Source organism: Sitophilus oryzae, unplaced genomic scaffold (genome assembly GCF_002938485.1).
Source record: "Sitophilus oryzae breed Bouriz unplaced genomic scaffold, Soryzae_2.0 scaffold_926_pilon_pilon, whole genome shotgun sequence".
Taxonomy (NCBI): domain Eukaryota; kingdom Metazoa; phylum Arthropoda; class Insecta; order Coleoptera; family Curculionidae; genus Sitophilus; species Sitophilus oryzae.
Window position 1 is genome coordinate 1,426,561 of NW_022147557.1, and position 26,894 is coordinate 1,453,454.

Genomic DNA, 26,894 nt, shown 5'->3' on the forward strand with positions numbered 1-26,894 from the left:
AACAGTTTCACAGTTTCGGCAAAATGGCATCATTAAATCAAACCAAACACATCGAAATTAATTAAATCGAATTGTTTAAGTGGTATTTTCAAAAGTCAATAACTCGGAAACGGTTGCTTTGAGGTACATTGTTTGTATTTCGATTTTTGCTTAGAATTGAAGGAAGAATTGAAATATGTAATAATAATATACAGGGGTTCTATTTAAAAAAAATGAAACTTTGATGTGCCACGGCTTTATGAACGACCCTGTATACTTAAATTTTTTACTCGCTAATAGATATTTAAAAATCCTATAACTTTTGTATTTAAGTTTTTGCGGTACCTCCTATATTTTACCTAATAATCGACCGTTTCCATACATAAAAGCGACCCTGTATATCGACAAACTATAGTTACAGGTAGCTGAATTTGACACTTTATGTCGGTTTAATAATAATAATATATTTTCGTTCCTTTATACCTAGGCATTAAAATGACTTTTTTATATAGTCAATCACCTCGCCAATATTAAAACTTTTGTGACGTTTCAAAAAAAAGTATTTGTATTAATTAGTTCCTTTAAGATTTATTGTCATTATTTATTACAAAACATTGTGTTGTGATTCATATTTTTACTCCAATATATAATACTAATATACAGGGTGTCCGGAAATTAATGCAACAAAATTTGGTCATAGATTCTTGAAAAAAAAAAATAGGTGACCCGTATTTTTTAATTTGCAGCCCCCTGAATTTCGACCCTAAAAAGAGTTTTTTTTATTATCTCAGGGCCCTGTTGGACGAAAATTACTAAATTTGGTACACGTTGTTTTATCATAAAATTACATTTTTTGATGCTATTAACTTTTTTTATTTTCATCAGTGGCGTCCCTACGGTATTTAAACTAAATATTATTGAAGAAAAAAATGGTACTCCACTGTTTTTTTTCTAAAATAAAAATTATTTTTAAAATTTACTTTAAATTTGGAACAAATTTGATCTCTTGACTTTTTTTGGTACGACGTACCGTTTTTGCGTAAAAACATAATAACCATTTTCATACATATGACTAAATTGCTAAAATTTTACCGTAAATTTCAATGGCAAAATTTTTAAAACGGAAAACTTGTTAAAAAAAGTTTAAAATAATTTTTCATTATTCTTATACTCTTCTATTAATCTTGTTTTTATTACCTAAATGCGAACTAAACTGTCCAAAAACCTAAATTGCGGTTTTTTAAATTTTGCTATGAAAATTTACATTAAAATTTTAGCGATTTGGTCATGTATGAAAATGCCTTTTATTTTTTTACGCAAAATCGGGGCATCGTACCAAAAAAAAGTCAAGAGATCAAATTTGTTCCAAATTTAATGTAGATTTTAAAAATAATTTTTATTTTAGAAAAAAACAGTGGCGTACCATTTTTTTCTTCAATAACATTCAGTTTAAATACCGTAGGGACGCCACTGATGAAAATAAAAAAAAGTTAATAGCATCAAAAAATGTCATTTTATGGTAAAACAACGTGTACCAAATTTAGTAATTTTCGTCCAACAGGGCCCTGAGATATTAAAAAAAAATCTTTTTATGTGCGAAATTCAGGGGGCTGTAAACCCGAAAAGGGGGGCCACTCGCCAAAAATAAAAAATACGGGTCACCTATTTTTTTTCAGGAATCTATGACCAAATTTTGTTGCGTTAATTTCCGGACACTCTGTATAAAATCCTTAAGTGACTGACATACTGATTAATCATCAATTCCAGTTCCAAGAGGGTGAAACCACCCCTCAAATATTACAATATTTTTTATTTAAAAAACGGTCAAGTTTCCGAAAAAACGCTTAAACACGTATACTTTATTTTGTTTTTTACATACTTTAAGATTTTTTAAAAATGTATACAGGGTGTTTCGAAAAATCTGGACATTGATTAATCACGATCCTGCTTAAAGCGCTTGATTTAAAAAGCTAATTTTTCGAAAACAGATTGACTTTAGGGTGTAGAGGTGCGATAAGAAGGGTTTTTTCGAAACTCGAATTCTAAGGGGGTGAAACTATCCCTCAAATATGAAAATATTTTTTTATTTAAAAACCGGTGAGTTTTTCGGAAAAACTCTTAAACACGTATATTTTATTTTGTTGTTTTACATATTATAAGATTTTTTATAAATTTATACAGGGTGTTTCATAAAATATGACCATTGAGTAATCACGATTCTGCTTAAACTGCTTGCCGTTTAAAGCTGATTTTTGGCAAACGGATTAACTGTGGGGTGTAGAGGTTCGATAAGGAGGGGTTTCTCGAATCTCAAATTTCAAGAGGTTGAAAACGCCCCTCAAATATTACAATATTTGTTATTTAAAAAACGGTTAGTCTTTCGGGAAAACGCTTGGACAAGCATAATTTATTTGGTTTTGTACATATTTTGAAATTTTTTAAAAAATCATACAGGGTGTTCCAAAAAGTTGGGTAATTTCTTAACCACGATTCTGGTTAAAGTGCTTGACGTAAAAAGCTTATTGTTGGCAAACGGATTTTTCGAAAGTCAAATTCCAACGTGATGAAACTACCCCTCAAATATTACCAAGTTATATAATAATATCGCCATATTGTTTTTCTCATGCTGACATAAATGTGAGAAAAATTTATCCAGTTTGTATGTTAATGGAAATTCTTGCTTTGCTTTATCATCGCCATTACAAATGACATTATGTATTATTACATTACAAATTATATTATTATTTACATTACAAATTATGTATTCGACGCGAACGAAGTCGCTGGTACACGCTAGTTTTCTATAAAGTATTTATGAAATTTTAACCATACAATTTAATTTTAAAAATATAATTACGTTATATAATCTATACCAAGTGTTTTTTTTTTTCTTAAATATGAGTAATTATTTATTAAATTTTCTAGTAAGTTAACTACGGTCTCAACAAAATTGAAAAATCGTAAATTGCTTTGAGGTTTATCTTAAATATTATATAGTAGTAGCTTTTTAATAACTAATTTTACTAAAATAAGAGAAAAGTTGCATTACTTGGGTTATACAGGGTCAGTTAAAATTAGATAGAACATTTTGACTTAATATGTAGGTAAATTGAATTTAGGTAATTTTAGTTTGAAAATTAAATAAAAAATATTTTTGCTGAAATTTTGAGAACAACTGGATGTTTTCTGGTTTTGCTTTCTTGTAAATTTAATCTACTACCTATATTGCCGTATTATCCAAATATGTTTTTAAGTAAAAATTTTAAAAAATTTCAACATTTTTTCGAAAAGTTAACTTTTCAAAAATTTTTTCGTGGAAAAAACTTCATAGACGTTTTTCTGAAGTCGAAATATACTACCCTTAAAAATATTGGCACTTATTTAAGACACCCTGTAGTATCTGTGTTACAGTGAAAGTCGGAAATTCAGTGATTGTTAACATTCACTAGGAAATGCTAGCAATTACGCATTGGACCAGTGAATGTGGTATTTTAAAGAGATATGTCGACTTTTCCTAGTAATTTCTAACATTCACTAGTGAAAATAACATTTACTAAAGGTTGCCAGTAAAAGTTATTCTGCTGTACAGGGTGAGTGTGGTGAGGAAGAATATTGATGGAAGTTAGAACAAATAAAACTTCTAAGAATATTGGTTCACCCCAATATTCAAGCTCATCCATATACATATCTTAAAATTAGAATTTACTTCATTAGTATATTTATTGAAAATTATAGAAAATAACGTCATATTATAACCTTCTAAATATTAAAAGGGAAAATATAGTAAAGATTTCAAAGTGTACAAAACAATTAAAAAAGAAACATTCACAAACAGATTACTTATTGGTACAAGATTTTTTCAATAAAGTTCTTCATCGTGGACGAAATAAAGATGCCCGAATTTTCTTCAACGGGAGTTATTCTTTTTTTCAAACGCTACTTCAAGCATATCAAAAGGTTTAATAAGTTACTAGGTTCCTTAATATCTTTCTCTCTTGCATGCTTAACTTTGCTATGATTTCGTTATATTGCAAAAATAAAAAAACAAGCACTATTACATTCTTGAGAGTGCCTAGTTTACCTTAAATTTTCACAGAAAATTAGTTCCATAGGGAAAATACCGCACAGCACTTTTTACAACGATAATAAAACAATTATACATAACTACGAAAAACAAAGCGTTTTACACAATTTAATGTTATCCTACGTTATCCTCATATTGCCTATTAGGTATTCAACTTATCCTTATTTATCCTTATATTTTACAACAGGCATTAGCGTAACTATCAATTTATCCTTGGGTGGGCCTAGGGGGCCTGGGTTGAGCCCAGGGGGGGGGGGGGCTAGGGCTTTTGTTTTTTAAAAATGAAAAATGATTTTAAAAACCACATTTTTTGAAAAAAAGCGTTTACATGAATTTTTCTATCAATAAATTTCATAGACTTTTGATACCAAGTCAACCGTGTTCCCGTGTCCTAACCGTGTTCCCGTAGATTACTTATAAATACCTATAAATTTTCTAAAAAAATTAAAAATTAACACATTTTTAGAACACAACAAAATAATATTGACTAAACAAAACTAGAAAACGTAATTTTTACTGTATCACAAGCAAATAAAAATTAATACGTAGCCAAGAGTCATAATTCAGGATTTCTCTGGGGGGTGCCCAGCAGTACCTGGGGGGGGGGGACGGCACCCCTGTAGCTACGCCAATGACAACATGTGGCAACCGCACTAACTGAATCTGTTAAACTCACTGCTTTCCTCCAGGGAATGCTAGCATTCACTAGTAAAAGTTGGTTTCAAAAATAGCTGTTGAACTTTTACTGGCGTAGTCTTAACAAATCAGTAAATGTGAGCTTTACTAGTAATTGTTAACAATCACTGATTTCCAACTTTTATTGTAACATATACATTAAGAAGCTGTAACACGACAATCAATTTATGAGAAGAAATGTTGAAAAAATATCTAACTATTGGTTTATATCTAACTATCTAACTATTGGTTTATGAAATGAACAAAATTCTTACAGTTTTAGTGTATATTAATAAATAATATTTTCTTGCCTTTAGCTGTATATTTTTTCTAATTTCGAAAAAATCGAAAGTAGAGAAAATAAAAAGTAAAAAGAAAATTGTTTTGCTTGTCGTAAAGGGGGGGAACCAAGCTCCACTCCCACAACCGGTTTCTGGGCTTACCCTTTATCAGGTGGGCTGTCCAGGGGCTGGTTCTCACCGATACGGCAAGCAAAACCTTTTCAATATCAACAAACGATGTAGTAAAGTGTCGGTGAGATATTAGCGCATCTCCCGTCAAAAGATGGTATAGAGCGTTTTTCGGCCCGCTCAAATATATATGAAATGAACAAAATTCTTACAGCTTTAGTGTATATTAATAAATAATATTTTCTTGCCTTTAGCTGTGTATTTTTCCTAATTTCGAAAAATCGAAAGTTGAGAAAAAATAAAAAGAAAATTGTTTTGTTTGTCCTAAAGGATGGTACCAAGCTCCACTCCCACAACCGGTTTCTGGAGTGGAGCTTGGTTCCCCCTTTACGATAAGCAAAACAATTTTCTTTTTACTTTTTTTCTTCTACTTTCGATTTTTCGAAATTAGAAAAAATACATAGCTAAAGGCAAGAAAATATTATTCATTAACTATTGGTTTATATTGCTAACAAAAATTGAATGATTGCTAGTGCAAATATTTAACCGGTTGGTATAGAGTTATCAACTGCGGTGGAGCGATTACCATTTGGTATTAATCGCTAAGTACTGAAGTAATATGGTCGAATGAATTTTTTATCTCCTTCAGATGCAGCGACCGTTTCTATTTAATAGACCGCACATACTGTGTTGATAATCGTGTTATCGGGTTCTTTTTGCCCACATCTAGTTGTGCGAGTGGCATGTGTGCATTGTGTAGTACCGGTATTTAGAATTATGTAAAATACTCGTTAATATGTAAGTTATGTTATAAAATATATATTTTTAATAATTATTGCTGAAATTTTAATTTACCATTACATTGAAATTACAAGGGCATATAACGTATACAGGGTGTTTCAAAAAACATGTGCCAATTCTCATGGGGAGATTCCTCTTGTAAAAATATGAATTAATTTTCAAATTAACATATGTCCGATTCTTCTTTGTTTCGTAACTACAGGGGATTAAAATGTTCATCTTTTTTCGATTGATTATATTTTTTTACCAAGTGTTTTTAGTGATTTGTATGAAATTTTGAGGGTAAAGGATACTATAAGTGGGACATATTTTAATGCTACAAAAGTATCGACATATTCACCAGGGACGTGCATATGGGTTATCATTGGATTATTTTTCTTAAAAAATATGTGCGCCACTGATTTTTTTTTTCTTTCGCTGGAAAATTTGTATAGACCGTTAAATGCTGATTAAAAGTTTCCTTTTGATATTTTATCGATTTCGGTCTCATAACGCAATTTAATTAATTTGCCTTAATCCAATTCAAAAAATTTTAATATCATTAACTTGCCAAACTGTTAAATAATTAGGTACCTCATTGATTTCTAATCAAAAAATATAAAAAAAGTTCCTATCAACATGGGTGCCGAAATACATAGTTTTAAAATTACAATATATTAAAACTTTTAAAAAACATGCCTTTTGTTACCATTATGGCCTTAAATACCATTATTTTTTTGGAGTATTTGCTGTAGGTAGTGTTATCACTGTATCAGTGTTTTAAATTTCAATAAAATTTCATGTTGATATGAAAAATAAATCTTATTTTTACGTGAGGAATCTCAGCACATGTTTTTAGAACTACCCTGTACAAAAGCTTATTATTTCACACACTGAAAAATATATTATTTTAATTTATTTTTAAATATATATTATCTTCCACTTTTTGAAAAAAAAATCATTTAGGCTACTCCTAAAACACTTAAATAAACTGAAGAAAATTAAATGTTTATTTTTCTTATGTAAAATGCCGCTGGATTAAAACTCTCAATTTTCTCAGTGGCTTTGCTATTTGAATTAAAAATAAAAAAAAAATATTTGCTTATAGATTTATATGTTAATATTTGAATATAAAAAACTTTATTAAAATATACTCTAAGAACTATGAAGGATTTATCTATATTTGGTTGAATTAGATGTTATCTGTTTTTTAAGCTATGGGGCTATCAGGGTTTTATAATTATTTTCTGAGCCCTGCGTCAGAAGATTTAGCAAATATTAAATTGGATTTTTTTAATATAAATATCATTTTTAATGTAATAATAAGGACCTATAAAATTTAAAGATTTTTGTTCTCTATAGTTTTTCTGTTGGTCAGAAGCAGATGCAGATATTTTGAATTTTGAATAATGCCCATAAATGATGTCCCTCTATATGTTTTAATATGCAAAAAACGCAACGGGGAAATTTTTGGTCAAATTTAAAGTGTTATATTTTTGTTATTTTTAGTTCTATTATCATGAATTTTTAGCAACCTGTAAGTAATTACATCGACTTTAATATCTAAACTCAGTTTTTTCTAAATTTTAGTATTTGGCATATTATACAGGGTTAATCGAGGAGTTGTTTTTTTACCTTAACTTTAAAACATCCTGTGCAATAATTTCGTGTGTAAATTTTCTTAAAATATAATTTTACGGTCAGAACCATGTCTCCTCAGCATTTTGTTTTTTTGATCATGTCAATATATGCCTTGGTTAATTTTTAAGAGCGAAATGAACTTGACATCAACAATTTGCAAATTTTTCAATCATCATTTCTTTTTGAAGTTATTTTTCAATATGAGAAGCCGGCTTTGGTGATTATTGTAAACTATATACTACTATGAACCGCCCATCATGTTCGACGTTTGGGACTTACTTGGCAGGAGGGTTAGTGGTCGCGAAGCAGTACCAGCTTCATTAAATGAACTTCGCTTGGTCCTTAAAGAAAAATGGGAAAGCATAACACAATACGATATAATATATCATTGTCATTGACAATATCAATGGACGTATACAGGCAGTTATAGCACCCAAGGGAAGCAATGCAAAGTATTAGGGTATTTTTTACATTTTTCTTTTCTGTTTGTATACTTAAGTATTACAGATGCTTTCTTTAATTTCGTTAGTTCTGTTATCGTTATTAATGTTTATTAAAATCTGCAGTGTATCGTTAGCCTTAAATGTTTTTTATTTATTTATAATATAATTATAAATAATTATAGAATTATAAATTTAGTATAAAGTATCCATTGCAGGCGTAATATGATATTACGACGATAGTAACCAAAACCATCTCCACATATTAAAAAATTACATCAAAAAGATAATTGAAAAAATTGCAAATTGATCGTGATTAGTTCATTTCGTTCTTAAAAATTAACCAAAGGATGTATTGACATGAATCCAAAAACAAGATGCTCAGGAGTCATAGTTCTGACCGTAAAATTATATTTTAGGAAAATTTACACACGAAATTATTGCACAGGGTGTTTTAAAGTTAACGTAAAAAAACAACCCCTCGATTAACCCTGTACAATATGCCAAATATTAAAGTTTATAAAAAACATAGTTTACGAATTAAAGTTGATATCATTATACACAGTTTGCTAAAATCATCAAATAGGGCTAAAAATAACAAAAACATAACACTTTAAATTTGATCAAAAATTTCTCCGTTGCTTTTTTTTGCATCTGAGTGTATATTAGTGACATGTTCCTTTTCTCATGATTTTTTTCTTTTGAATTACTCTGTATAATAAATTTTAACAACTTTAATTAATACAGGGCGAGTGTTAGTGCAAATTATAATTATTAATAATATAATTTTTTTAGTAATATTATATAAGTACAAATATTTTTAATGGTATATAGTATATTCCCACCCCAGAAACAGATCTATTAACTTTTTTCCTAAAAGGAAAATTGAAAACTAGGGTTTTTTTTATTTTTAGTTAAAAAACCTAAAATCATATTATCTTGATAATAAGCTAGTAGATTAAATGTATAAGAGAGAAAACCCAGAAAAATTCCTAGTCGTTCTCAAAATTTAAGGATTTTTTTTTAATTTAATTTTCGAAGTAAAATAAGGCGGTTATTTTAGACCTGAAAACCGGTAAAGTAAAAATATGTTTCTTTTATCGAGATCTACCAGCCCTGGAAATATTTGCATTTATTTAAGATGTGGAAGATAATAAGAGATACGATAATTTTAAATTGTTTAATATAAAATATATTAGCCAAATTTCAGTGTGTAAGTATGCTAAAATTTGCAACATGTTTAAGAACCTTCTAGGTGTAAACAAAAAAAGTCAGTAAACGCCAAATTTACGATGTCAAAACGATGTGTACCGTGTTATAATTCAACACCATATTATGCAAAACTGTTTGTTAAGTAATTATTTAAACACTGATTCATGAAATGTAGTTGGTACTATAAAATCATCGAAAATCTTTATGTGCAATATTAAAATACATTTAAAAAATAATTTATTCATGCATGTTAACGACTACCATAATTTTATAAAAATGTAAACATTTTTTTATTAAATATGTATGTATATTAATTTTAATGACAATATTACATCTAAAATAATACTTTAGAAGAAAATTATTAGATTTAAACATATTACAATTTGATTAATTATTTTTTTTACCTAAATACAATATCTAAAGCCGGGCTCTGACAACTCGTGTACTTGACAAACATTTTTTATTGATATACAGGGTCCGATGATAATAAATAACTTAGTAGTTCGGTATAGTTGCCTGACGCACCCTGTATACCAGTAGCAAATGTTGTCAAGTATAGTTCATATCAAATAAACTTTTAGTCACGTGATTAAGCTTGACCGGCACAGCGTTGTCCACTTTTACATAATATTTTCTTTTAATCAAAATATTTTAGGAAACAAAAATAAATTAATTATAAATATATAAACAGTTATTATTTACATCAACAAATCTTACCTTCTTAACAACACTCAAGGGACATAAAGGGCCATTATTACCACTTCCCGTTCAAAAAATTCTAATAAAGTTGCGATGAGTTTTTTAGGGGTGGGGGTGGGGGGTTGGTAAGGGGGTAAGGGAGGGGGTTAAAATTTTAAAAAAATCGTAACTCCAAAATTACAGTAGCTAGCGAAACGCGGTTTTCAAATTAAGATTAGGAATAATATTTGCAACAAAATTTGTAATAACATCAAAATCAGTCAAAGTCGCAGTTTTCGAGATATTAATATATTTTAGTATATGGGCGGCTACCCGGAGCTAATTTCTTTTTGCTAAGACTAATACTGAGTGTGCAATTCAAAAAAAATATACCGGTACTGTATGCTCTGTATTTCTCAAACTAGATTTTTTTAAATAACAAGACCAACCAAATCAACATTTTTAAATCAAATTATTAATCTCAGTATTTTTTTCCAGGACAGAAATGCTGAAAAATGTATCGAACGGCAAATGGAAGAAATTTATTTTGTTATGTTTCATCGCCACAACAGTTTTCCTGACAATATCTTATTACGACACCGGAAAATTTTTAGCCTTTCAAGTTCTAGTCACGACGGAAACCAGCGGCGGCAAAGAAAATATTACTTCAGAAACCAATTCCACTCAAGGTAGGGTGTCATTAAACGTTAAGAAATCATAAGTTATTTATTGGAACGTTCTATTTTTGTTATAGCGAGTTTCCTAATCAATAAGACCGAATTCGTAACGTTAAAGGAAGCACTAAGGTTAAAGGAACGACATGTGACGCAGTCTGATAGAAGTGAAACTAATTCGCAGTGCCAAAATAAATCTGGTGTGGAACAATTATTTACTACAACCGTCAAACAACCTCCAGTAAATAGTAGGTATACAAATGATTGAACAATATGCAGAGGGAGCCACCTACATATTTTTTAACTGGTTTGAAGAGTAATAATTTTGTGTCCGTACCTAAAATGTACATTGACGGAGTTTTTTAAGTAAAAAATGTCTCTTGGTAAAAAGCGACGCTACGAGTAATGGTTGTCGAGATATTTGGAATCGAAATTATCAATACCTGTCATCATTGACATAAATTAAACATGCTGACTAAATAGTTATTAGCCTGAAATCATAAATTTGAAACGTTTTTTTGCCAAAAGTCCAACAGAAACTGTTTTATCATCATTTTTTGGCAGACAAATTATTTATTATTAATTTAAAAAAATAAAAGTTTCCCAAATTTATTATTTCAATCAAATAACTATCTCGCAACGTGTTTATTTTGTATCAATAATAAGATGTATATTTTTTTCTTTTTATTCTTGGCTTTAGGTCGTTGGGGTTGCAAAGATGTTACTAAATTTTGTTCATTATTTTATTTTTATGACGACGTTTTGACAGTATATATGTTTTAATTGTTTAGGGACATTACAGTTTAGTATAGTTTTATATATTAAATTAATATGTGTTATTATGCTTTTGTCCAATTTTTAATAATTTTAATTCTGTAGGAATCTACGTTCAAGGTAAGACTTTTTATTTTGACATTTTATCTTTTTGATTTTAACTGTTATTTATGTACTTAAAGGGAATTGAAAAAGACATATACTGTCGAAACGTCGTCATAAAAATAAAATAATGAACAAAATCTAGTAACATCTTTGCAACCCCAACGACCTAAAGCCAAGAATAAAAAGAAACCAGGTCAAAGAAACGAAACAAAAAAAAATAATAAGATGTATTGACTATTTCCATTCTAAATATCTTGAGAACGGTTGCTTGTAGTGAAAATCTATATTTTTTTGCTCAGTAGTTTTATACAGGTACGGACGAAAAGTTATTACTCTACAAAACAGTAAAAAAAAGTAGATGGCGCCCCCTATAAATAGTAGTCATATTGGCACCAAAATCCAAAATTATCTTGTCAAAAAACTCCCAGACGCCAATTTTCATCTAAATATTGACGTTATTTAAAAATTATTTAGAAAAAATCGAAATAAAAATGAAATTTCTATACCCTGTATCTTTGAACCTAACAGGGCCTATTTTACCATAAGGCCCATAAGGCCCGGGTTTTGGGCCCGGTAGTCTTGGGGACCCGTTAAAGGTTGTAAAATATTCATAATTTCTTGAATTTTTGAATTTTATTGAAAAAGAGGGCCCGCATTTTTGCTTGTGCCTTCGGGCACTAAGCCTTTACCAGATGAAAAATAGACCCTGGAACCTAAGCATTTTAAGACATACATTTATACAAACTTTTTTACTTATCTTTATATGTAGAATATGCTGCCGAAGTTTCCGGAATACAATTCGGACCACCCTGTATAGTTATCTATCAAAGGAATTATAAAATTATTAATTACCGAGAGTAAAGTTTATGTCCCGAGGGCCTATGGCCCGAGGGACAATAATTGTTCAAAAGAATTAAATAAGATTATTAACACTTTATTATACCCGTACTACGTAGATAATTTAATTTTTTATTAAATTTAGTATATTTTACCCCATTTCTGACTAAAATACTAACTAAGTACTTCTAAGTAAAAATAACAAAATTAAACAGTATATTATTTTAAAGTTTCAGATGATACGAGATACATAGTTTCGAGTTCCAAATGTAAAATCCTCAATTTGGAAACTTTTTCCCCCGATGCTGTCAAGTATTACAAAAAGTTAAAATACAAAGCGTGTAGCCAGAACAAACTACTGACGTACGTTGTGAAGGAAAATAACACGGCCACTGTGAAGATAGATGGGAATGTTATTGATCCTGCTGTCATCAGGTGCTGCTATTCGAACGTCAGTAGGAAGAAAAACGAAAAAGATCCTGACGGTTCTATTAAGTAAGTAATATAATAGTTTTTTTTTTTAAATATTTAATGTAATTGTTGCTCTTACTGTATCTATAATAACTGTGGCTATAAATATTAGGTATTTATAGTTTAAAATATTTCAAAATTATAATCGTTTTTATACAAAAAGTGAATGGTTTTCGAATGCACAGTTACAAAGTTCTGCATAGCGTTTTCGCTAGTATCATATCCTATAAACTCTATCTAGTATTCGTAAGGGATTTATTTTTGTAAACATGTGAACTATATGTTCTAAATAAAGTGTCATTTGGTATTATTATTTTGGTATTTTGGTATTTAGCAATATCTGGTCACTATACAGTGTTGTTACTGGTTGGTAAAGTGTTTTTCTTATGCTCATACAGAGTTTTTATTGACTCGGAAAAAGAATTGTTTCATTTTGAGGAATGTGCTACGGATCTGCAATACATCCTGTTCCAAATCATTAATAAATAATTCAACATCTAAGATACCCGAATTTAACTACTTGTTCTATGTCATTGCATTGTATTTTTATGTTGACTGGTGTCCTTTTTTTAGAAATTACCATGGCATTACATTTACGAATATTGATGTTAAATTTGTATTCGCTATCTCCTATTGTAAATATATTCAACAATTTTTGTAGATAAACTTGACTAACAGACTAACCAAATAGTATAGAGTGTTCAATATTAAAGGGAGGCCAGTGGGATCCCAAAACTAAAACTAAACAAAAACTTTGCAATAATTTGATCTCCTTTGTATATCTTATAGTTTCCAAGATGTAAACAAAATCCACTGTCCATTTTGGGACACCCTGAACATTTAGAAGTGGAAACTCCTTATTTCCCTCCATTATTGACCGAGATCTACCACACACTACACAACCGACTATTTTAGTATTTTTCAATAAATCATAATAGTGTCACTATTAACTTAAGTTCTGTCATACTTGCCTTCTAGATTTACTACTTCTAAACAACTACCAGTTGTAGAATAAATAATAAATAAAATAAAATAAGCTCAGTAAAGACAGATACCTCCATAAAATTTCAAATTAAATTCAAATCTGTCAAATAAATTGATAAAGAGAACTGTCATAGGTCCCCACCCTAGGTCCATCTCTACCTACTATGTAGGAGTACATGGACAGCATTATACAAGTAAATTTGCGGAAAGAACCATGTCTCCTGAGCATTTTGTTTTTTGGATATGTCAATGCATGCTTTGGTTAATTTTTAAAAGCGAAGTGGATCACGATTAGGGAATGCAATCCCGCAAATGCGGGATCCCTCTGAGATTCCGCGGGATCAAAGTTGCGGGAACCGCGGGATCGACAGATTACTAGTGGGTAACCGAATCGATCTCGATTAAGGTCAAACCGCTACGTTCCGGGCTGATGCGTCGACACTCGGAACCCGTGGGATTCCCCTTACGGCTTAGCAATTAAAAATGAGTGAAACAAAAAGGTTAGATTTCTTTCTGGCGTATGTGCGCAAGTGAAGAAAAGCGTTTAACTAGTACTTGTGGACAATTTAAATATAAACTGCCGGACATAATTATCGGGACAAGCAAAATTTTAGGGTAAATTTAAAGTTGAATATCTCTTGAACTAAAAAAAAAATTGGGATGCGGTTTGGATCAGGTTTTAGATGCATCTATTGTGATTAAGATGCTATGTGGTTTTCGAAAATATATTTAGCGAATTCTCGAATACAGGTTTTTTTATGAGAGTGTGAAAATTTAGTCAAGAATCTTTTTTACTGCAAATTTACAATTTTTAAAAAATCGAAATTTTTACCAAATATGACTAATCTGTATTGAAATTAGAAAAAACAATTTGATCGGTTTTTTATTTTTTTTTGTTTTAAGGAAAATACGACGTTTTTTCGAAAATTATGCATTTTTAGTCATACGTATGGCCCTAAGTGGAACAAAAAGCTTTGTACATTCTGCATATGCCAAAAAATTATTGATATAGAGTGTATCTAAAAGCAGATAACTAACACAACTTTAAAAAAAACTTCAACATCAGAATAACATTTTTATTTATAAAATAAGTAGGTAAGTTATAATAAAATTTAAGTTTATTTAATATTATTTTTTTTTTTAAGTTTGATCATACTGTCATTAAGGCTGATATATCTTATTGCGTTTGCCTCACCTACTCTTCTTTAATGACCGAGCGAAGTTCATTTAATGAAGCTGGTAAAGGTTCGCGACCTCTAACCCTCCTGCCAAGCATTTCCCAAACGTCAAACATGATGGGCAGTTCATAGTAGTACATAGTTCACAATAATCACCAAAGCTGCCTTGTCATATTGAAAAAAAAACTTCAAAAATAAATTATAATTGAAAAAATTGCAAATTGTTGGTGGTAAGTTCATTTCGTTCTTAAAAATTAACCAAAGCATGTATTGACATGATCCAAAAAATGAAATGCTCAGGAGACATGGTTCTGACCTTAAAATTATATTTCAGGAAAATTTACACACGAAATTATTACACAGGGTGTTTCAAAGTAAGGTTAAGAAACAACTCCTCGATTAACCCTGTATAATAAGCCAAATACTAAAGTTTATAAAAAACTGAGTTTACAAATTAAAGCTGATATAATTATATACAGCTTGCTAAAAAATTCATGAAAATAGGGCTAAAAGTAACAAAAATATAACAGTTTAAATTTGACTAAAATTTTCTCCGTTGCGTTTTTTTTTGGATCTGAGTGTGCATACAAAGCATGCCTATATTTTTTGTTTTAGAATAACTGACTGCAAACATTTCAAGAACAACGTTACCATTACCAAAGATGCTATTTTAATAAAATGCCACAAAATCCATTCGAAAGAAAAAATATACGAAAACGTCCATGCCTCCGTGCTGATCCGCGATGACGTCCAGAGAAAAATAAACGATTTCAACGGGACAATAAAACCTTTGAGTGTTATTTTTATAGGTATAGACAGCATTTCCAGACTGAATTTCGAGAGGAGTATGCCAGAAACTTACAAATACGTGGAAGACAATAATTGGATTTCCTTGAAGGGCTATAATAAAATGGATGACAATACTTTTCCCAATCTCATGGCGATATTAACAGGTAAGAAGTGAAAGACAAATATTTTGAGGCACAAAGTTATTTATCTGGTCTGTTTATTATATTCTATTAACTGCCAACATTTGCATTCAAATTTTAACTCTTTTGCTAATAAATACTTTGTTAAAACTAGGATTAAAACCATTAACTTAATTAAACGAAGATGCAACATGCTAAGCCAAATTCGTAATATTAAAGGAATAATATGTTTTAAAATGTGTCTGAATCCTTAATTTGACTGATTTGTACAGGATGTCCCATTTTAGTTGAAATCATACGGTATCTCCCTTAAGGTTATCGCCCACTAGACCGCGGCGCGGCGCCATGTGGAAATTTCTTTTGTCTGCTTGTCATGTTTTAAATGTACCAACGCACATTAGAGCGTGCAGCGCCAAAGCGCGCCGCGGAATTTCTGTCAAGAAGTCGGAATACTTCTCTAGCAACTTTTTTCCGCCTTCCGCGTTTCGGCGCGTTGCAGTGTGCGTGCTCACAACGGAAATAATTTTGCATTCGAGTCTCTTCAGTTGGCTTTTTGAGTAGGAACTGATGATACGTGTCAATGGTAGAATTGTATTTTTAAAGGTAAATTAGACAAACAGATTTTCATAAAAAAATATATTTTTTTAGTCTTCCCTCACTAGAGGCAGATGGACGAAATGTCTCTATCAAAGATTTAATATAATTGAGGGGTGTAGAAGCAAAGCCGGCAATCTCCACTCTTTGACAAAAGTGATAATCTCCAATTTTTAAATTCTAATTACCTAAATATATAAAAAAGATTAGGTTTTTTTCATCACATAACTAATATACACATCAGAATAAATAAAAATTATCAAAAGTCGTCACGTATAAGCGATTCATGATTGCATTATTAGTAATGTGTCTCTTCTGAAAAAATATGATGAGTAAGAGATACCCGGTGTTTTGCTTCTAAAACCCTCAATTGAGGAGTTCGTAAAATGTTTCCTTTATATTTTGTAATACTGAAAAAAATGCTTTTGTCTTTTATTAAATCAGGAAAAAGGTGGTAAAATTGTCCAAACTTCTTTCTTTTTTTTGTTAATCTTATGAGTCCAAACTTTCCTTTTCTTCTTCACCTGCTCTTCCTCTTCCTCTGTTAGAAGAGCACAAAAATACGATTTCGTCCGTACTTGAACTCATTGGTTTAAAAACTAAACTACAGTAAGTAAAAAACACTTCGACTAACTAAGTAGCGTTTCCGCGTTTCAAAAGCGCGCTATAGTGGGCGCAGTCCCTTCGCGGCCGGAAAAAATTCTCTTCCCAGCGCCGCGTCGCGCCGCGGTCTAGTGGGCGACAACCTTTATTCGTAAAAATAGAAGGGTGCGGTTTGCACAAACCTGTGCCACTTTTTTTGTCAAATGGGAGATGCCGTAAACAAAATTTTCATAGCCCTCTCCATTTCTGAGCTACAGGGTCTTTTTCAAAATTTTGCAATTTGAGACACATATTGTTAAAGGTATCGACACAATAAAAACTGTTTATTGTAGAACTTTTTACGTAGAATACAGTGGCGTAGTCTGTTGTTCTGCGAAAAGAATATTTTTGAAGATAAGTACTAAAGTTACGTTTTCTTAAAAGGATTTACCCTTTATATTTATAAATTATATGATCTGGCTTGCCATAAGCTTCTCAAAAATATATATAACTCTATATTTATTTTCACTATTTACTGCAATATTTAAAAAAATATATTAAAGGATCATATTTATTAGTATGCCATGATTGATAATAAAAGAAACTAATGAATTATTAAAAGTATACTGCTATCTGTCTCTTCTTTTATTTTGAAAGCCACTAATAAATCCTTTATTTATAAAGCTTGGAAGCTATCGTATCGGAATTTTTAAATATTCCTTTAGCTAATTTACGTGAAATATACTTTCAGTAAGATGGAGCTCCCCCTCACAATTTAACTTACAACGAAAATGTTAGAATGTTTGGTTTGGTTGTAGTTAAATTATTAATGGACCTTATTATTATATTACCGATTAATTACCAATGGACCCAGATGATGGCTTCCCTGATTCCCGGATTTGTCCGTTCTCGATTTCTGATTTTGGGGATTTTTGAAATCTGAAATATATCGTGGCACTAATACAATGTCGAACACCTAGAAAATGGTTTAATAATGCAAGCTTTTAGATATTTGCAAACGCATCCATTATAACGGAGATACGGAGCCTGTCCCAAATTGCAAAATTTTCGAAAGGACCCTGTAGCTCAGAAACGAAGAGAGCTATGAATATTTTGTTGTCAGCAATATTCCGTTTGACAAAAAAGTGGCACAGGTTTATGCAAACCGCATCCTCATATCTTTACTAATAACGGAGATACCGTATGGTTTCAACCAAAATGGGACACCCTGTACAAAATGTTGTTAAGGGAGGTCCAATAATAGAGAATAGCGTTATTAACTGTGATGCAGGAATTGTTAATTCTGTTTTGGATCAAAATTGAATAGATTAGTCAAAAAAGATTAGTCCTAAAATTTGTTATTTCTGTTTTGGATCATCATCAACCAGCCACTAAAGCCCGCTGCTGGACGTAGGCCTCCCTCGTTTGCTTTCATAACTCCCTATCTTGAGCTATTTGCATTCAGTTATTGTGGATACGCCTTAAGTCGTCCTGCCATGTGGTCTCCATTCTGTTATTTTCTTCGACATATTTTTTTGTAATTTTTTTTCTTGTTGCTATGGCTGTTGAGAATTCCACTGATAGCTCGATATTGCAACATTCAACTTTTGTTCTTATATATTTCAGGATTTAACCAAACCACAGCTTACAAAATCTGTAACCCGAGATCTATCGGCTATCTAGATAAATGTCCCATGCTGTGGTACGATTACAGAAATTTTGGCTATGTCACAGGATACGCTGAAGATGAAGCTTCGATAAGCACTTTCAACTACAAGAAAAAAGGTAAAAATATATTTTTATGATTTTCAGAGGTTATTAATAATAACTTAACGTATGAATTTAAAGAAATACTGTAGATAGCTTTATCATTTCAAATAGTAATTTCCAACCTCGTTGATATTATTTATTTTACTACTACATAGTTTATTATCCAATAAAAATATGTTCACGGTATACTAATATTTTTTTTTTAGGTTTTGTGCAACCTCCAGCTGATTATTATTTCCGGCCATATGTAATGGCCAGCGAAAAATTACAAAAAGTTACAATAAACGGAATGACGTACTGCACTGGTCCAGAAACTGCAGGAGAACGAATTTTGAATTTAGTTGAAGATTTTGCAGTAACTTTCAAGCAGAATCCCCATTTTGGATTCTTTTGGATGAACAGCTTTAGGTAAACTAAAATAGACAATTGACAGTGGGGACATTTCAACTTATATTTCATATAAATATATAATTTTAATATTATCAGGTGATTAATGTGGATAAATTATTTATAGATATGTTAATAAAATATTACTTATATGAGATTTATATGTAATTATAAATATTGCATTTAATATTTTTAATTTATCTATCGTATGCGATTTTTAAAAAATATTACGTATTTGTTAAATCTCCAAACTTAAGCTAATTGTTGAGTAACACAAATTTGCACGCATATTAAAATTGGAAAAATTAACATCCAACACTAATCACTCTCAGGTGACTAAGCTTACGTAGAACAAGAAAAACTACGTATGTATGATTCTAATATTAACGATAAACAAACAACATATTCGGAATGTAAGAACTTGGCTACAAATTGCAATTACAATTGATTATTATTAATTAAAGATGCATATTTTCGAATAATGCAATTCTAAATTTTTAAATAAGTATATTTTTTTTGATGGAATACATTTTTGATGAAATAATCACAAAATGGATAGATATAATAAAAAATGTATATAAAATAAGGAAAAAGAATACAGAATATTATCGATATTTTGAATTAAAATATTCACAAACTTTAAATCTGAATGTAAAAAAGAAGACGAATTAATGATTAATTAATGATAAATTCTGTCTATTGAAACCGTATTTTATTTCTTACTGAATTAATATAAGCTCATATCGTCTTGGTTACGCTAACCAATAACCTCACATATTTAGATATTCTCTTTGTAGTTGGGCCCATTGTTGTCTATTGTTGGCTATGCGGTCCCAGGTTATCCTTGCTAATTTCTTAATATCATGGTCCCATCTCAGGTTCGGTTTTCTTCTAGGTCTCTTAATTCCTTTTGGGTACCACGCTGTAACTTTTGTGGTCATTGCCATTATAGGGATTTGACTCTGTGGATCGCATCTATTACCTGGGTCTTTTGTTGTATCCACTCTATTTCTTACGGTCTCTCTTGGTTATTCTCAGGATATTTCGTTGCGGCACCTATAATTTCCTTATAATGTCCGTTTTAAGTCTTCAGGTTTGGCATGCATAGGTCATGACTCGTAGTACACATTGGTTGAATGTTTTCTACTTTAGATAGAGTGGCATTCTAGATTTAAATATGACTGAGTTTCTACCACAAGTACTCCATGCTAACTTAATTCTTCTGTTAATTTCTGGTAGTAGAGATCCCGAGCTGTGTATTAGTTGTTCCAAATATATATATTCTTCTACTATTTCCAATGTCGAGTTATTTATTAGAATCTCTTTTATTTCTACTAGTTTGTTGTACATTACTTTAGTTTTTGGTAAATTCATTTTGCGATCCACTTTATTGCTCGCTGCATTTAGTTCATTAATTTGTGCTTGTAGTTCTGCAGGACTATTGGCAATTAGAACTATGTCAGTAGCGAATCTTAGATGGTTAAGATATTCTCGAGGGCCAAACCGCTGGTGGTATTTATTGTACAAGCACTTGGTAATACTGGTTTTTTTTTTGGTACTAATTTGGTATTTTTAGTACTCATTTGGTATTATTTGGTAATAAACTGGTATTATTTGGTAATAAACTGGTTTGGTTTGGTATTAAACTGATATTAAACAGGTATTTTGTTGGACATCTGGCAACGCTGGATTAGACGCATGTGGCGACGACGCGCGACGGCCGGGAAGCTGATTGCATAATTTCTAGCCCATTTGCATTTAAAGTTAATACTGAAAAATATCTATATTTCTAGCCCCAAGTACATCTAAAGCTAATACTGAAAAATATCTGGAATCTAAAGATGCTTTGACAAAATCGTTTAGTTCTGGAAGTCTTTCAGAATATACCACTCTACATGTTTTGGAAACTGATTATACCCAAGAAAATAATATAGTTTCTAGAATACTAAAGCAATGGTTAAAGTCAAAAATTGGCGATGAACTCTGGAGCACTCTAAACTGCAATAGTCTGTTTAATAACATTATTTTTAGCACATCAATTTTACTTCCAAATTCTACTGCAAACTTGGCAAACTCGATTTCGGGATCGACTTTAATATGCAAAATAACCTGCTTTTGTGAAAAGCAAGTAACTTTACAAATAAAATACCATACTTCTACAAAAACCACAAAAACAAGCGTTACAAAGGCACGCTGGGTAAGCTCAAATTTTCAAACGCACTTGATAAAGCATTTTGATAAACAAATAAATTATTTATACCAAAAATTAGTAATAATCGCAGTGTTAAATACGAGGTTAAATCAGAGGTAGGCAATAATTCTTCAAATACCTCTGAGGCACAACCAAAAATAACTTCATTTCTAAAAAAGCCTTCTACCGAGCCTTCTACGGAAAATACCGAGGAAATTACAGAGGCATGCAAACCCTCTTGTAGCAAAATTTTATCCCCTAATCTAGTATGTGAAGCTCCCTGTAATCAAATAAATCCTAATGTAAAAATACTAGACTGCGTAATTATCCCCCCAACTAAACGAGCCTCGGAACTACCCTTATCAGCCGCCGCTTTAGCCATACCATCTACAAGCAATAATAATTATCTCCCCGATGTTACCCATTTACTACCATTATCCGCTGCCGCTTCAACCTTACCGTCAACAAGGAATAATTCCAATTTGGAAGTCTACAAAATACAGCCGCTCGCAAAGGAATAAAAGAAAAATTTAAAAGTTTCAGTATAATCAACCTCTTATAACCAACTTTATTTCGATATTAGAGAAAATAAATTCTACTCTTAAGGAAAATGGAGAAATATCGAAAGCTCTTAAGGAAACGATAACAGAATCAATGCCAGCAAACAAATTTTTAAACATGTTGCTTAAGACAGACTTTGGTACTAATTTGGTATTTTTGGTTCTAATTTGGTATTTTTTGGAAATAATTTGGTATTTTTGGTACTTTTTCCCCAAAATTGGTATTTATTGTACACCATTTTTGGCAGCGGTTTGCCCCTCGGATATTCTCCATCTATTTTTAATCCTTCGTTGGTCCAGTCCAGTTGACGGAGGAATTCTTTTAGTGTTGCTGTAAACAGCTTTGGAGATATCGCGTCTCCTTAACGTACTCCTTTCCCAATGGGAAACTCTGGTGTTGTTTTATATATAATTACTCTTGTTTTGACTTCTTTGTAAGGAACTTATTTTTTTTTTAAATTATGTTCAGATTTTCAAAGCAAATAAAAATTTGAATGATCTCAGCACAAATCGAACTTTTAGGTTTTATCCAGAAAATCACTGAATATATAATTTACAAAGACAAATATCTCAGTAGCCCTTAACTTGGAAACAAATTTGACCACTGACCATCAAAAATATTTAACGCTTGAATGTATATGTGTCTCTTGTAGGAATAAAAAATATATACTAATATATTTTAAATTAAAACTTCAACAAGAACTCTTTAGATTTTTGGCACAGATAATATGTCTATTTAACCGTTGAGGGTTCCTTTAGATTGCCACTGATTATATATAATTTTCATTAGCAAAATACACAACTGCTTAATATGCGCTAAAATATTTACACCTAAAATAAATGTTTCATATTTCTTTTTATTTTCAGTCACAATAATGTTAACTCTCCATCCATGATGGACTCTAAAACGAAACAACTCCTAGCGAACTTAGAGGCCAACGATGTCTACAACAACACTTTGATCATCTTTCTAAGCGACCACGGCATGCGTTTTGGTGACATCCGTCTCACCCCCACCGGCTGGCAAGAAGAACGCCTACCCTTCATTTATTTCTCCTTCCCCAACTGGTTTAAAGAAAAATATCCCGAACAATACTTGAACTTTAAAAGCAACACCAACAAACTAACTACCCCCTACGACCTTTACATTACTCTTCAACATATCTTAGTGTTATCTGGATTCAACTACACCATAAAAAACAGTGATGCTTGTCCCGAATGTTTGTCCCTTTTTGAAAAAGTTCCTTCTGAACGGTCTTGCGAGGAAGCAGGTATAGTAGATCATTGGTGCACGTGCGCAGGATATGTTGAAAAGAAACTGGAACCAGAAGAACAAGAAAAGCTCAAAAAGTTCTTTTTAGAAGAAATTCAAAAGATTATACAGTCTAGAGATGGGAATGATAAATGTATTCGGTATTCGGTAGAGTCAATCAGCACAAGGATATCGCAGAAATTTTCTTACAAAACGAACAGTTATGCTCTGGTTTACCTCAGGACGAATCCCAAAGCGGTGTTCGAAACCACGATTAGTTACGAAGGTGATATTATGAGTAGCAATTTAACGCTTGGTGATATAAGTAGGTTGGATTTTTACAATACTCACAGTAAATGTGTTTCGGACGATTATTTGAAAAAGTACTGTTTTTGTAAGAATTGAATTTGAAATATTAAAATAATTATTTATTTTGTTCCGTATAATTTGTGCTCAATCTACACTCAGATGCAAAAAAAAACGCAACGGAGAAAATTTTGGTCAAATTTAAAGTGTTTTATTTTTGTTATTTTTAACCCTATTTTTATGATTTTTTAGCAAACTGTGTATAACTATATATCAACTTTAATTCGTAAACTAAGTTTTTTATGAACTTTAGTATTTGGCATATTATACAGGGTTATTCGAGGAGTTGTTTTTTACCTTAACTTTAAAACACCCTGTGCAATAATTTCGTGTGTAAATTTTCCTAAAATATAATGTTGCGGTCAGAACCACGACTCCTGAGCATTTTCTTTTTTGATTCATGTCAATACATCCTATGGTTAATTTTTAAGAGCGAAATGAACTGATCACCATCAATTTGCAATTTTTTCAATTATCATTACTTTTGATGTAAATTTTTAATATGACGAGATGGTTTTGGTGACTATTGTCGTAATGTCATATTACGCTGCATTGAATACTTTATACTAAATAAAAAAACGTTAAAGAGTAACGATACAGTCCTGGTTTTATTAATCATTAATAACGATAAAAGAACTAACGATATTAAAGAAAGCATCAGTAATACTTAAGTATACAAACAGAAAAAAAAATTGTAAAAAATATCCTAATCTCGATCCTAATACATTGCATTGCTTCCCTTGGAGGAGCTATATATAAAATAGCTCTAAAATTCTCATGGCTTGATTGGCTATCTTTCTCCAGTTGTTTCTGTCTTTCGCCTTTATTCTCCACCCATCCACTCTTATCCTTCTCAAGTCCTCTTCTACGTCCTTTTTCCATCTGATTCTCGGTCTACCCCTCTTTCTCTTTCCACTTATTTCACGTTTCATTATCATACTAGGAATTCTTGCTTCTGCCATTCCTTCAATGTGTCCCAGCCATCTCAGTCTTTGTGTTCTTGCTACTCCCGTTATCCTCGGTGCCCGATATAGTTGCTTTACTTCTTCATTTGTTCTTCTGGTCCATATGTTCTCTATCTTCTTTCCTCCAAAAATCTTCCTCAGTATTTTTCTTTCCTAAGTCTCTAGCCTCGAACTTTCTGTTGCATTGAACGTCCACGTTTCACAAGCATACAGCACTATTGATCTTATCATTGTATGGTACGTTCTGATTTTTAAACTTCTAGAAATGTTCTTACTCTTAATGATTTTCTGTAATGCGCTGACACATCTATTTCCTGCCATTATTCTTGCCATAATTTCTTGAGTTACATTTGGATTCTTTAGAAATACTGCTCCCAGATATGTGAATGTATCTACTTCCTCAAACTTGTATCGTTTACCTCTCTCAGACTTCAATTGTAGACATCTTCCCTTCTCAAATCTTTATCTGACCACTCCATAAATTTCGTTTTCTTCTCATTAAACACTAAGCCTACTTTTTCCGCTTGATTTTCTAGTCTTTTGGTCACCGATATCAGCTCTTTCCGATCTCTTGCTGGAGGAGCTATAACTACCTGTATATGTCCGTTCATCCTGTCATTGAGGCTGCATATATCATATTGGCGTATGCTTTCCCATTCTTCTTTAAGAACCAAGCGAAGTTCATTTAATAAAGCTGGTAACGCTTGGCGACCTTTATCCCTCCTGCCAAGCATGTCCCAAACGTCGAACATGATGAGCAGTTCATAGTAGTATATAGTTCACAATAATCACCGAAGCCCCCTTGTCATATTGAAAAATAACTTCAAAAAACATTATAATTGAAAAAATTGCAAATGGGCGGTGTCAAGTTCATTTCGCTCTTAAAATTTAACCAAGACAAATATTGACATGATCCAAAAAACAAAATGCGCAGGAGACATGGTTCTGACCGTAAAATTATATTTTAAGAAAATTTATACACGAAATTATTGCACAGGGTGTTAAGGTAAAAAAAAACCAACTCCTCGATTAACCCTGTATAATATGCCAAATACTAAAGTTTATAAAAAACTGAGTTTACAAATTAAAGTTGATATAATTATGTACAGGTTGATAAAAAAATCATAAAAATCGGGCTAAAAATAACGAAAATATAACCCTTTCAATTTGACCAAAAATTTCTCATTTGCGTTTTTTTTCGATCTGAGTGTAATTTGACAACATTTACTAAAGTTTATTCGACGTCAAGATATACTAAACAGAAACAAATACATGAACCATGCAAGTGATCGTAATACTGTCGTAATACATTATAATATTAATCACATATTAGTAGGATAATATTGCAGAAATATAATATAATAATATTGTAGTGTTATAGTATAAGTGCTAGCAACGTTTTCGAGAGAGAATGGTGGAACAGCGTGCGGGCCTTCAGAACAGCATATTACCTTCCCCGGCTGCTATAACTGTCTGTAGACGTCGGTTCATACTGTTAATATGGCTGTAAATAGATTGTGTTATGTTTTCCCTTTCTTCTTCAAGAACCAAACGAATATTCATAATTTCGGCCATGGTTAACAAGATCAATGACTTTTGCACAATCCACGACACTAAAAACCATGTTCAATCTACACAACAATAGTCACCAAAGCCACGTCGTCATTATGAAGAATAACATCAAAAAGTAACGATAAGTAATTGAAAAAATTGCAAAATGGTTGTGGCAAGTGCATTTTGATCTTAAAAATTAACCAAGACATGTGTTGACATGAGTCAAAAAACAAAATATTCAGAAGGCATGGTTCTGACCGAAAAATTATGTTTTAGCAAATTTCCTGACAGAATTATTGCACAGGGTGTTTTAAAGGTAGGGTAAAAACAACTCTTAAAAAATTGATATATTTATATACAATAGGGTGTCCGATATTTACCAAGTTGATCATTTCTCTCACGACGAACCTCTAAATTTTTAGCTTATTGTCTAAAAAAAATAACAGACCATTTTAAACCCTTAATATTCACAATAAACCTAGCCCCAAAGACGATTCATTAAATGATCAATTTTCTCATTTAAATTACATGGGAATTTGCCACTTTTTGCAAATATTTGTTTTTCTCTTGATTTTCTTCTCTCGCAGCCATGACAGCATACATTCTTGTACAGAATTGAACGCTCTACAGAAAAGGTATCTTACAATTTTTCGATAAACCTACTCCTTCAAAGTAATTCCTACCATTTTAGTATAGCTGATACTTAAATCAGTTTAAATAGTTTAAACTTCACTAGACTTGAAGATTTCTTAATTCCCAACCTTAGCACCATCAGAATTGTATATTTTGACAGTAATATATTAAGTTTTTCAAAAATAATCA

The 26,894-nt window shown here is 31.2% G+C and overlaps 1 protein-coding gene across 5 annotated transcripts in view; it reads left to right on the top strand.

Moving 5' to 3' along the window:
• The window catches only part of LOC115890804, a 50,081-nt gene extending 26,411 nt beyond the window's left edge, over window positions 1–23,670 (top strand). For 4 of the 5 annotated variants that reach the window (XM_030911150.1, XM_030911153.1, XM_030911154.1 and 1 more), the window contains exons 2-8: window positions 10,398–10,588; window positions 10,654–10,821; window positions 12,520–12,784; window positions 15,538–15,875; window positions 18,654–18,812; window positions 19,004–19,205; window positions 22,803–23,670. In XM_030911150.1, coding sequence (XP_030767010.1) covers window positions 10,398–10,588; window positions 10,654–10,821; window positions 12,520–12,784; window positions 15,538–15,875; window positions 18,654–18,812; window positions 19,004–19,205; window positions 22,803–23,592 — 2,113 coding nt within the window. In that variant the 3' untranslated portion in view covers window positions 23,593–23,670. Of the gene's footprint in view, window positions 1–5,855; window positions 5,947–10,397; window positions 10,589–10,653; window positions 10,822–12,519; window positions 12,785–15,537; window positions 15,876–18,653; window positions 18,813–19,003; window positions 19,206–22,802 lie in introns of those variants that run through there. The other variant, XM_030911151.1, reaches the window with a different exon arrangement.
• The last annotated feature ends 3,224 nt before the right edge of the window (window positions 23,671–26,894 follow it).